Genomic DNA, 13,756 nt, shown 5'->3' on the forward strand with positions numbered 1-13,756 from the left:
CATGGGTCTTGGACCTCTTTATGCCCCCTATTATTTATGTTATCAAGGCACAGCCCATCCAACTTTTTTTTATTTTTCGCCCCTGCAGGCTGAAGCTCCAAATTTTGTCTTTTTTTTGCATTTATTTATTCTTTTTCACTTTTCTCAATTTTTTCCATGGCGCAAAATAATAAATCATCGTTAAATCTGATTTGGACTCCAGTATCCACCATCTTTGACTGCATTACTTCATTGTAGCTCCGTTTAATATCTCTTTTCTCCCTCTCAGTTTTCTTTTCTTTTGTAGTAGCATCAAATAAATCGTCATGAGATTTGGATTGGGCTCCAGTGTCCATCTTTGACTGCTTTTCTTTATTGTAGTTTCGCTTTGCATCTTTTTTTCTCTCTTTTAGTTCTCTTTACTTTTACCGCAGAAACAAATATTTCGTTATTAAATGGGAACTGAATTCCTACATTTGGTTTTTCATACTGTACTAAAATTTCTCGAACTTTCCGAGGAAAAGCGCGTACAATAAATTTCTTCTCATTGTTCTCGGGCACAATCAGTGCTTCATTTTGGCCTCTACCTGTTAGCGTCTCATATTCATTAAAAGTGTTCTCAAGTTTTCTATTTTCTGCAAATTTTCCTGAAAAATTAGTTTCGCGCGTCTTAGTTTCAATATTATGTTGTCTTTTTACTTCTGCATCCCATTTCTGTGGATTATCAATATTCGGAACACGCGTGTCAACCATGTTGTTTTTCCAACAAGGCAGTGCAGCCTCCCAATTTGTATCATGGGCCGGTCCACCTCCCCCCGTAGTTAACGAAGTTGTATATTTTTCCGTCTTAGTATTTAATGTCTGGTAATTATTATGACAAATTATAGACATTATAGACAAATTATAGACAAATTATTATGGCTATCTGACAGCCTAGAAGTTAGTTGTGATAACATTTTGCCTTCCAAGATTCTCCAACGCACTCTTCTTATATCTTTCATGGTTCTTTTAAACTCTTGGTGATCTTCTCTTCTTTCTCTCTTGACATTTCACCGTTATCCTGCCTTCGTTCTCTGGTTATTGTATTAGACTCTTTCTTTCGTTCTCTGGCTATCCTATCAGCCTCGTCCCTCTGCTCTTTAGCTATCCTCTCTTTCTTTCATCAAATTTAATATATATTGTAGGCTATCATATCTACATGACTACTTTTTCGTAACCCCCTGCTGGATCTCGATTCCACACTGCTCCTTCTATTCGGACTACTTTGATTCCCTCTGTCATTATTTCTTCTTAATTCATTTTCTGAATCTGTTCGTTCTCTATCCGTATTTTCTTTTACCCGTAACTCCGCTTCATTTGGCACAGCCTCTGAGGGGTGAGTTCGTTTTGTTTTTCACATATTATTTCTTCCTTGTTTATTTCGTACCCCCTCATTTTACCGCACATACTCCTTCCCGATTATATTATCTCTTAAATAATTGGTCAATCGTGGTAAGCTCAAAAACTGCCAAGCAAAAATTATGATACACAATTACTATTGTCTATTATCAGCTCCGTGTAATAATATTCAACAAATTTTCAAATAACCGGAATATCTAGACTTCATTGGTGATTAACGACTTCTTTCACAGCAAGCAGTTTTAACCGAGTGAAATATATCTCCGAAAAACGAATTAACAGGGGTTGAACGAGAAAGTAAACCGAAAAACCTCGCGAATATTCCACTAGTGAATTAGCTGGACTAAACTCAAACAGGGAAACTACCCTGTAAAACAAATCACGTATCCTCGCTGGATATTTTTACTCCAAATGTAATCTCCTCTTAGGCAGATTACTCAATAGGACAGGTGCATCCCACCTTCCTTGTCCAATGTGCGCATTAACTGACAAATCCTCCTAATTTGCCGTCTTCAATACTCTTATAACCTTCGTCACTGAAGATCATATCTAAGTCTGCGAATTCACTCAAATAATAACCCAACTTTCAACGTTTTCTTATCTGTCCTTAAACCCTGTAATACTTTTCAATACGGAGATACCCCCACTGTAAACTCAACTCAATTAATTTTACGTTATTCTTTTTTATATTTGTCTAACAAGGCACAGCCCATTATAGACCTTCATAATTCTATCAATTGATTGCGTATTTTTGTCTCTTTAGATGTAATCACAATAGGCTACTCTGTAGGCTAAATTAACTTGTATCTTCGAAAACACAAAATTCTTTTACTATCAGTGCTTTTGATAACTCCTTTTCTTGCTGCCACTAGTATTGGGGGAGGGGGGCAGAGACGATGACTGGTCTTCGCCACTGATATTGGGAGAAAAACATCTAATGCCACCAGAGTAATCTGGCGGTAACCCAAAAACCATAGTAACTTCTACGCGCCACGGATTTCTGCTTTTCCCGTCTCTGGCGGTTTAAACAACCGTCAGGGTTCACTTGCAAGTATACTTTCCCCTTGGTTTTAGTTTGTTACACTATTTGGCCTCAGGTACCACAAAGATCGAACTCCCCAATTCCCCCCTCAAGGAAAGATCTCGGGCTTAGTATACGATTCTTTTTCTATACTATGTTAATCACATCTCAGTCTCGCCGTAGGTTGCTTACCCTACATAGGCCAAGAAAAATAGTATAGAGATATGAAGAAAGAATTCTAATATGTATTCACAACAACATATATCAGACTCAAAACGGAATAAAAACAATACATCCTTACAATAAATAAAACACTTTTAGAGGCGAACTTGCGCGCGCAACCCTGACCAAACGTAATGAATAGCCGAATTAAATTAATCTCCTAGCATCTTTTGAAGCTTTTCAATCTGTAAATTTAAGCTGTGTGAGTCATCGCTCACCTGGCTTTTTCAGACACTAGCTAATTAATGGATTCTTCAGACGTATCGTAATAGAAGCTTTCCCGGGATTTAGATATTTAACATAAATGAATTTAAATTTATAAAAAGGACATTTTCTGAAACAAAAGGGGCCAAAGGTCCCAACAATGATCCTCTGTTAAAATCTCTTCATCAGTCTGATTGTTGTTACCATTCTTATCAACATTACTTTGAAAAAGTGCTGCCCTCAATGTCTTCTGTTAATAACTTTAATGTGTTTACTTTGAATTTGCAAGATTTAAGGGACAAATGGGATAATGTTCTGCAATATATTGGTGGTATCAATTGCCCCTATGATGTAGTAGGTCTCACAGAAACCTGGCTATCTTCATGTGATGATATGTCGGTGTATAACGTACCATGTTTTACTGCATATCGCTCAACTAGATCTCTAACTAAGTGCTCTGGTGGTATATCCCTTTTTGTCAGAATTAATCTTAATGTTGTGAGACGTTCAGACCTTGAGAAGATTTTTGATCCAGTTGTAAATAATAGAAGTGTGTATGCTTTGATTGTTGACCTGTCATGTGATACAGTAAGTTCTGACACTTTTTGTTTGTTTTATAAGCCTCTACCTTTCCCAATAGCGAAATTTTCTGAATTAATTGATGAACTGTACTCTTTGATAAGCTTGCTTCAAGACATGTTTTTATGCTTGGAGACTTTAACTGCAATTTATTGAAAATTGGGTGTGATAATGAGTCTGACCGTTTTTTTAATCTATTTCTTCCTCTGGTCTTCTTCCTTGCATTGTCTTTCCTACTCGTGTGGATCCAGGCAGATCTTCTGAAACTCTGATTGACAACATTTTTCTGTCTTCTAAAAATGATATTAAATTTTCCTCTGGTATTATTTTCTCTGATCTTTCTGACTATTTTCCAATTTATAGTTCTGTTCCCAAATTAAAAATTCTGAGCCAAGAGGATACCAGAGGTGAGTCTTATTCGAGAATTTATAGTCAGAGCAATGTTCATAACCTCATGTCTGATCTTAGTGCTAGTGATTGGTGTTCAGTAATGAATTCTGAAGATGTTAATAGGGCTTCAGCCTCATTAATGAGTCGGCTGTAAACACTAATTAAAAAAAAAAAATTCACTAGCAAAATCTTCTAGTAAATATAAACCCAAGATGCTTTAGATGTCTCCTAATCTTATGAAATCAACAATGCAGAAGTCAGAGCTTTTTAAGCTGGCTTGCAAAAGCCCTGATCCTGATGATTTATCGAAGTATAAGCATTATAAGAATGTATTAACATCAACAATTAGACTAGCTAAGAAGAATTATTTTTGGTTGAAAATTCAGGAATACAAAGGTAATTTACAGAAAGTTTGGAGTGTAGTTAATGAAGCTTTATCTCGTAGGAAACAATCAAAGAAACAGCCTACCACCTTCAAGAATGCAGATAGTTGAAAAAGCATCTGTACCTATTGAAAAATCCGCTGTACCTAGTGCCTTCAACTCTTACTTTACCACCCTACCAACTGTTAAGACCCCCTCCTTTCCTAAACTAGGTAAATGTTCACCAGCTGAGAGAAGTATTTTTCTAACTCCTTCTTCAAGCATAGAGATCTGTGATTTTATTTCTTCTTTAAGTAGCAGTAACACAGCTGATGCGCTTGGACTAACAAACCATGTGCTTAAGTCTGTTTCTTCTTATGTTGTTGAACCTCTTATCCATATTTTTAATCTATCAATCTATTTCAAAAGGTGTATACCCTGATTCGTTTAAAATTGCAAAAGCACTCCCCCTTTTTAAGAAGGGTGACCCCAGCTTAGTGTCAAATTATAGACCAATATCCCTTCTCCCAATTTTCTCTAAATTACTTGAAAAAGTTGTCCAGAAGAGGCTTTTTTCATTCCTGCCTACTGGTGCTTCAACTGGAAGCGGTTCTGTTCTGTCTGATCACCAGTATGGCTTCCGGCCTAAACTCTCTACTGAATGTGCTCTAGTTGACGTTACAGAATTCGGGCGTGTTAACATAGACCTCGGTTTCCAAAGGGGTACCTCAAGGCTCAGTTTTGGGACCACTCCTCTTTCTTATTTATATTAATGACCTTCCTCCATCTCCCAACCTTGATACCGACACTGTTTTGTTTGAAGACGATAGTAATTTTTGTGTGGTTTCTAATGATCTGCCCTCTGCTGTTGCTAAGGCTCAGCTCCTGCTCAACCATGTGCGTGATTGGTGTGAGCAGAACGGGATGCTGTTGAATAGCTTATAAGAGTAGCATTATTAATTTCGAACCCCATACCACATGTCTGAACCTTCTCCAACAATCCTTGGTTTTTATGGTACTGACATAATTCCCTAGTGCTCTTGTCTCAAACTTCTTGGTGTGCACGTTGATTGTTTTCTTTCTTTCAAAACTTATATTTCCTATACAAATTTTATAATTTCTCGTCAAGTGTCTATGCTTCATCGTACCAATCAATTTCTTCCTCCCGATGTAATGCTTTCTCTTTACTATGCATTTGTCCTTCCTTATCTTTCTTATTGCTGCACTGTATGGGGCAATACTAACTATTCTTCCCTTCGGCAACTCCGGACAGCACAGAATAGAGCAGTGACGGCAACTTTTCACCTTCCACGACTCTATCCTACAGCTGATCTTCACAGCAATACAGGTCTAGATGCCTTAGATGTGGTTATCAAGAAGCAGAACCTAAAACTAGCTCATCGAGCCTTTAATTTCTCGCTTCCTCCAAACATCTTATCCTACTTTGATCTAGCATCAACACATAAGTGCCAGACTTTGCTTCGGAGCTCTGTTCACCAATTTCGGCTGCCTAAAAGGGTATCCTCAGCAGCTCAGAGGTCACCAATTTATAGAGCAATTGCTCTTTGGAACTCTATTCCCAGTGAACTTTCTCTTATCAAAAACTCTTCTTTCCTTTGCAGAAAAATATTCTCTAAGGCTTGAAGTATTTTCGTTTTTTTTCGTTATTTGTTTATTCATTTTGCTTTATCTATTGTTTTCTGCTTTACTTTATCTAGTCTTTTTTCATTTCTTTTGTCTTTTCTTATTATGTTGGATCAGATTATAACCCCGTGGTCTATTATTATTATTAATGGTTTGGAATCTATTTAAATTACAGGAAATTTTCAGTTTGAAGAAATTTAAGTATAAGGTTATTGTGTAGCAGTTGTTTTTTTTTTCTCTGGTATTGTTGTATTTTTTTTTCTTCCCTGATTTGTCCTGTTTTGTAAGGATTTTATGTTTGAAATGAGGTCCTCCACAAGCTATGCTTCTTGGGATTTCTAGCGCTTAAGTCTATTTATGTAATTATTGTAATTAGTAAATATTGTAAATTAGAAATTCTGACGCCTTCTGTTCCAAGAACTTTCAAAAACTACTTTAAGCATTACTTTTCCAGACTTTCGAATTACGATATAAGGGATGAGATTTTAATCAGCACAGCTAGAAATACTCCAATAAAGAGTTCAATTGGTAGGGCAAGAATACAAATTTCTTATCTTAATGCGTCAATTTGATTTTTCAGTATCGCAACCAAAATTGGCTTACTAACATATATCAGTCCAATGTTAGAAAATGCTTGTCTTCTATAGATTCCTCAATTCAATAACTCGGGTTATTGACCAGCTTGTCATTACAGAAAAGAACTGTCAAAATAATCATGTGCGATGTTTACATAGGCTATGAATCGGCCTTATCTACCTTCCCTTTACAAGCGTCGCTTTAGTTTGGTCTGTAATTTGGCCAATTTCTTCTCAGCAGTGATAAAATAGAAACATAGTACCATTATCTATGAAAAAAATAATATGCAAGATCAAAAACAAAAGTTAGATTAGAACCGTCAACGGCACGCACGAGGCACCTCCGAACTCCATTTGTACCTTAATATGAGTTAGAGTTTAGTAAGTACTAGTCCACCGTTTTTTTTTTAAGTATAAGTAAAATTTAGTTGTTTATTTTATTCTTGACTACGACAATCGGTTCTAATAAAATGATTTTTACTCTAATGATGTAACTGTTATGCATACTGGAATTTAATTTTTCTATAACTATATACCTTAATAGACCTACTAGATGTAAAACTAAGTCTTAAAATGTCAACTAAGTAATGTTGTAAATCTTTTATTTAGATTTCGTTATTTTTTTGTTTTTTCTTTTTTTTTACTCTTTTTTGGTTGAGAAGAATCCATCTGTTCCTGTTGATTTTCATTCGAATTTCCTTCCTCTGAATACATAGAACACGGTTCCGAAAGTCGACGTGATTCAAATCGCTGTCTCACTAAAACAGAGAAAAAAATGACAAAGAAACCCCTACGGAAAACATTCTTGCCATGGGAAAGCAGTGACTAAATTGAAAAAAAAAAACAATAAAATTTACTATAATAAGAACTGCGTTGTAGTGAGCAACAGCATAATTGAAAGAACAGCAGAGAACTTGAGCGTCATTAAAACAAGCACAGCGATGATTACTTATTTTTTTTAATAGTGATTTTGAATTCCGAATGTGGATTTTTCATTTGTTTATTTATTTTATTATTAAAATCAAGTTACCATCTCAAGGAAGGCACAAAGCAATACCGGATAGGCAGGTTTTCAGGAACGGGGGAGGGGGGAAAAAGTGTCAAAACAATAATAACAGTTATTTAGGTTCATTATATGACCATTATTCAAGACAAAAAATATAAATAGAAAATGAACTCCAGGAGAGTGGGGAGCCAAAGTCATTTCCCAAGTTAATTAAAACAGCCTTGGCGTAATAAAATAAACTAATTGGTTCAAAAGCTATTAAAAGTGTGGCTGAACAGGTATCTTACTCTAACTTAAGTATTTTAAGTAAGTTGCCAATGACAATTACGCCCATAAAATACGGCAGTGCTCTACTTTCCAATTTTTGGGACCTTTTTTTTATTGCCACCCACGGTGACTGCTACAAAGAATTCTATGCTTTCATTTAAAAAAAAAAAAACGAGAACACATAGGGTTCTTTCACATCGTTCTTTATTCAGTGCCCACAACTAGTGGCATTTGAAAAGCATCTCAAATAACAATTCCATAGGGGATTGAGGCCTCACGAAAATGTTTTAAAACTAGTTTTATAAAACCAGTAAAGTGTTTTTGATCAACATAAGAGCTACTTCAAGTTGGATTTCATCTAATAAATCTACAGACAGAATTTCATAAAGCAAAATACAAGGAAAACTTCTTTTACTGAATGGTACATCATTCATAAATCTTAGCCTTTTATTAACATTTGTGACTTCAGTGTGGCACTAATCATCTTTTGGACCAATTTAGAATTCATATTAAAAAATAAGATAATTATTAAGGGATTTTCAGAAAAAAAATCAGTAGACAGAACTTGAAAAAGCAAAATACAAAGAAAATTTTTTTTACTGAATGGCATCAAAAAGGAAATAAAGTTGACTGTTCTTAGTTTGTAGGCTAACACAAACTAAGAAAATAATGGGGCATTACAAGGAGAAAGCCTTTTCGAGAAATCGTGTTCCAGCTGAAATAAATTTGCATGAATTGATGTATAGCATAAAATATACCGTGGGTAGGAGTTTTCAAGTTTGTACCTTTCCTACTTTTCAAGTTCCTGCCGTTTTTATACTTTGTCAAACGAAAGCAAACACATAAATTTTAAAAATACTGAGAGCAAAAACAGCCTTGAACGGGAGAGAGCTGCCGTCCACCCAATCCCCATCCCCACTCGTAGCGATAATGTGTTCCCTACGTTGTACTAGAACAATACATGTATATTTTCTGTTAGAAATCGATAACAAAACCACAATTATCAACTGTTTATCAGTTGTATTGTGGTAACTTTCAAATTAAGCGAAAAGTTTTAACGTCACTGTTCATTTCTAATTAGAAACAGAACATATTTATGTCTGTTGTTTTTTTCTTTTTTTGTTTTTGTTTTTGTTTTTTTGATTTGATTTTCATCCGCTTTTATTAATTTTCATATAAATATGACTTTTCTTTTTCACCATAGCTAATCGGACTCCCCTCATTTATGGGGGTTCGATCCTTCATTTCCAACACAAAATGGTCATTATTTGCTTTACTGATAATGGGGCACAATATTAACTATTTTAGAAAACACAGTTATTATTTTTCTATGCTTAGAAAACAGTAGAATGGCCCCTATTGATCCCACGAGTACCACGTGGTTTATGGTTTTCTCAGTGAGAATGAAAAAACAGGAATTTTCTCACTTAAAAAAAACATGAATTTTCTCACTTTTATGGCTGTTTTCTTGGATGGTTATGGGTGTTGGTCAATTTATTTGATGTTTTTCATGGATGTCAACATCAATTCATGTTTGTTTTTTGGTTTTTGTCCGTGAGAATTTGAAAAAAAAGGAATTTTGTCACATTTAAGGATGTCAACAGCAATTCATGTCTGTTTTTTGATTCATTGTCAGTGAGAATGTACATGCTCGACGCAAATGTTATGAGATTGTTTGGCTAACCTAACTTGAGAACTTGATTTACATAATCGGGGGGGTAATTATTGTTCCACGAATGGGGAATTAAGAAACAATCATGGCTTCTTTGATCTTTAGGCTAACCTAACCTGAGAACTTGATTTACATAATCGGCGGGGAAATTATTGATTCACGAAGGGGGAATTAAGAAACATTATGGTTTCTTTGATCATTAGGCGAACCTAACTTGAGAAATTGATTTACATAATCGCTAGGGGACTATATTGATTCACGAAGGGGGAATTAAGAAACATTATGGCTTTCTTTAATCTTAGGTCTGAGGGATAAACGTTCTTTAGGTCAGAGAGAAAAATTAATATTATATTTTTAAATAGGGCTTCATTGATCTTTACTGTCAGGAGTTAGAAATGACATCACTTGTTATCTTGGAATTATGCGGGAGGCTAAAGAGATAGAAATTCTATTTTTAAATACGGCTTCACTGAGCTTTAAGTCGGAGAGATAAATTGATATTCTAACGAAACCTTAATAGTGTAGCTAGGAGAATTTATGAGATGAAGAGATTAACGTAGGAAAGGGTTTCCTAGAAATTTGAAATGTGAATGCACAGAGATGCCAAAAACAAAAGGAACACGCTGAGATTACTTTTAGGGGATTATTTGGGTTAAACGGTTTTAGTCATTTTAGGGAATTATTTCGACGAAACAGTTAGAGACATTTTAAAAGATGATTTTAGAAAAGGTTTTAGAAGAGGTTTTGAGTGTGGTCGTTATAGTAAACAAGTTCTATTTGAACAGTGTCGTGAGGTCCTCTACCCCAAACCCAAAGGGCCCCGATGGCCCTACCCCGATACAAAGGGTTCCAATCCCCAAAACCCAAACCAAAAGGAACCCCCCCGTCCCCAAAGGGTACCAGGGCTCCCACCCGGCCCCCCAGACCCACAAAATCCCTCCCCCGGCCCCGTCTTTCGTTGATGTATGTTGTCTGAAACCTATGATTTGAGGTGTATGGGTTGCTATTTTTGACTTTTCTGAGTTGGATTTCTTAGTCATTCATAGGTATGTGTTGTATGAAACCTATGATTTGGGATGGGTGGTTTGCTATTTTGACTTTTCTGAGCTGGATTTCATATCCTTTCATAGGTGTGTATTGTCAGAAAATTATGATTTGGGATGTGTAGTTTGCTATTCGGACTTTTCAGAGCTAGGACTCTTAGTCTCTCATAGGTGTTTGTTGTCTGAAACTTCTAGTTTGGGATGAGTAGTTTGCTATTTCAGACTTTTAAGAGCTAGGCTTTCCTAGTATATCGTAGGTGAATGTTGTCAGAAAATTATGATTTGGGGTTAGGTTAGGTTAAGTTAGGTTAGGCTATGTTAGCCTACGTACGCGCGCGTACGTAGGCTAACCTAACCTAACCTAACCTAACTTAATCTAACCTAACCTAATCATACACCTAACTTTTTGCCTGTCTCTCACCTAACCTAAGCTAACCTAAGTGAAGCGTCCGTAGGCTAACCTAACCTAACTTAACCTAACCTGATCAAACCGAACTTAATCTAGCCTAACCTAACCTAACAATACTCGCCGGAAAAGGTTAGTTTAACTTAGCATGAGCACTCATTATAAGATAACCTAACCTAACCTAACTTAAACATGTAGAAATATTTCTATTTATTTATTAATATTTATTTATACTTAACCTAACCTATTGTTTTGGAGGTTAGATGAAGGAGTTTGAACGATTGTCTTTAATAATAGAAGGAGTCACTCATTTTCTAATTTAAAAAATTGATGGGTAAATCCATAAGACAAAGGAGCCAAAATTTAATTTAAAATTAGAATAGAACCTTAAATTTTTCATCTCTTTGAGAAAAAAAAAACAGAACTGAAGTGGAGCCTTTTTATTTTCTTGGAAAAATTAGAAGAGAACTCTGAATTTTTTATGTCTTTGAGGAATTAAGAACTGAAGTGGAAGCTTTTTTCATTTTCATTGGTAAAATTCAGAATTGAGCTAACTTTTTTTACTTCTTTAAGAAAATTCAGAAGAGAACTTGAACATTTTGCACTTCTTCGAGGAAACTCAGAATTAAAGTGATGCTCCTTATCTTCATGTCGAATATTCAAATCAATGTATAACTTTTTTTATCTTCTATGAAAAATTTGGAACAGAACTTTAAATTTTTCATCTCTTTGCAAAAAATCGGAAGTGAACTTAAAAAAATTAGAATTAAAGTGAAACTTTTTATCTTCACTGAAAAATAATCACAATCATAGTATAACTTTTCCTATCTTCTAAAGAAAAATTTAGAACTGAACTTTAAATTTGTTATGTCTTTGAGAAATTAAGAACTGAAGTGTAAGGTTTTTTCATTTTCATTGGTAAAATTCATAATTGAGTTAACTTTTTTCTATTCTTTAAGAAAATTAAGAAGAGAACTTGAACAATTTGCACTTCTTCGAGAAAGCTCAGAATTAAAGTGGAGTTCCTTATCTTCCTGTTGAATATTCACACTCAATGTATAACTTTTTCTATCTTCTATGAAAAATTTGGAACAGAACTTTAAATTTTTCATCTCTCTGAGAAAAATCAGAACTGAATTTAAGAAAAATTATAAATAAAGTGAAACTTTTGATCTTCATGGAAAACAATCACAGTCATAGTATTACTTTTTCTATTTTCCATCTAAAAATTTAGAATATAACTTTAAATTTCTTTATTTCTTTGGGGAACTTCAAACTGAAGTGGAAGATTTTTATTTTCTCTGGAGAAATTAGAATTGAAGTGTGTTCTTTGGTAAAGTTCAGAAGAGAACTTGAACTTTTCTTCACTTCGTTGAGAAAATTTTAAATTGAAATAGAACTTTTTATCTTCCGGGAAAATATTCACAAGTATGGTATTACTTTTTCTATCTTCCACCGAAAAATTTAGAATTGAACTTTAAATTTCCTTATGTCTTTTGTGAAATAAAGAACTGAAGTGGAAGATTTTTATTTTCTCTGGTGAAATTAGAAATGAATTGTGTTCTTTAGTAAAATTCAGAAGAGAACTTGAACTTTTCTTCACTTCGCTGAGAAAATTTTAAGTTGAACTAGAACTGTTTATCTTCCGGGAAAATATTCACAAGTATGGTATTACTTTTTCTATCTTCCACCGAAAAATTTAGAATTTAAATTTAAATTTAATTATGTGTTTTTGAAATAAATAAATTAAGTGGAGGATTTTTATTTTCTCTGTAGAAATTAGAATTGAATTGTGTTCTTTGGAAAAATTCAGTAAAGAACATGAACTTTTCTTTACTTCATTGATAAAATTTAAAATTGGACTATAACTTTTTATCTTCCGTGAAAATAATCACAGGTATGGTATTACTTTTTCTATCTCCACTCGAAAAATTTAAAAAAGAACTTTAAGCTTCTTTATTTCATTTTGAAATAATGAAGTGAAGTGAAAGATATTTGTTTTATCTGGAGAAATTAGAATTGAAGTGTGTTCTTTGGTAAAGTTCAAAAGAGAACTTGAACTTTTCTTCACTTCGTTGAGAAAATTTTGAATTGAACTAGAACTTTTTATCTTCCGTGAAAATATTCACAAGTATGGTATTACTTTTTCTATCTTCCACCTAAAAATTAAAATTGAACTTTAAATTTCTTTATGTCTTTGTGAAATAAAGAACTGAAGTGGAAGATTTTTGTTTTCTCTGGAGAAATTAGAATTGAAGTGTGTTCTTTGGTAAAGTTCAGAAGAGAACTTGAACTTTTCTTCACTTTGTTGAGAAAATTTTAAATTGAACTAGAACTTTTTATCTTCCGGGAAAATATTCACAAGTATGGTATTACTTTTTCTATCTTCCACCAAAAATTTAGAATTGAACTTTAAATTTCTTTATGTCTTTGTGAAATAAAGAACTGACGTGGAAGATTTTTATTTTCTCTGGAGAAATTAGAATTGAATTGTGTTCTTTGATAAAATTCAGAAGAGAACTTGAACTTTTTTATCTTCTGTGAAAAATTTGGAACAGTATTTTAAATTTTTCATCTCTTCGACACAGATCTGAACTAAAGTGGAAAATTTTTATATTATTTGGAAAAATAGAAATGATCAATGACTAATTTCTTTTTCATTGGTAAAATTCAGAAGAGAACTTGAACTTTTCTTCACTTCGTTGAGAAAATTTTAAATTGAACTATAACTTTTTATCTTCCGTGAAAATATTCACAAGTATGGTATTACTTTTTCTATCTTCCAAAGAAAAATTTAGAATTGAACATTAAATTTCTTTATGTCATTGTGAAATAAAGAACTGAAGTAGAAGATTTTTATTTTCTCTGGTTAAATTAGAATTGAATTGAGTTCTTTGGTAAAATTCAGAAGAGAACTTGAATTTTTCTTCACTTCGTTGAGAAAATTTTAAATTGAACTAGAACTTTTTATCTTCCGGGAAAATATTC

The 13,756-nt window shown here is 33.8% G+C and overlaps 1 protein-coding gene across 2 annotated transcripts in view; it reads right to left on the reverse strand.

Moving 5' to 3' along the window:
• Window positions 1–6,959: 6,959 nt before the first annotated feature.
• nclb (PWP1 homolog no child left behind) overlaps window positions 6,960–13,756 on the reverse strand; it is a 101,567-nt gene continuing 94,770 nt past the window's right edge. For both annotated transcript variants that reach the window (XM_089088335.1, XM_089088334.1), the window contains exon 11: window positions 6,960–7,132. In XM_089088335.1, coding sequence (XP_088944461.1) covers window positions 6,990–7,132 — 143 coding nt within the window. In that variant the 3' untranslated portion in view covers window positions 6,960–6,989. The remainder of the gene's footprint in view (window positions 7,133–13,756) is intronic.

This window comes from Artemia sp. Qi Xiang Cuo, chromosome 4 (genome assembly GCF_049724085.1).
Source record: "Artemia sp. Qi Xiang Cuo chromosome 4, ASM4972408v1, whole genome shotgun sequence".
In the NCBI taxonomy this organism is placed as follows: domain Eukaryota; kingdom Metazoa; phylum Arthropoda; class Branchiopoda; order Anostraca; family Artemiidae; genus Artemia; species Artemia sp. Qi Xiang Cuo.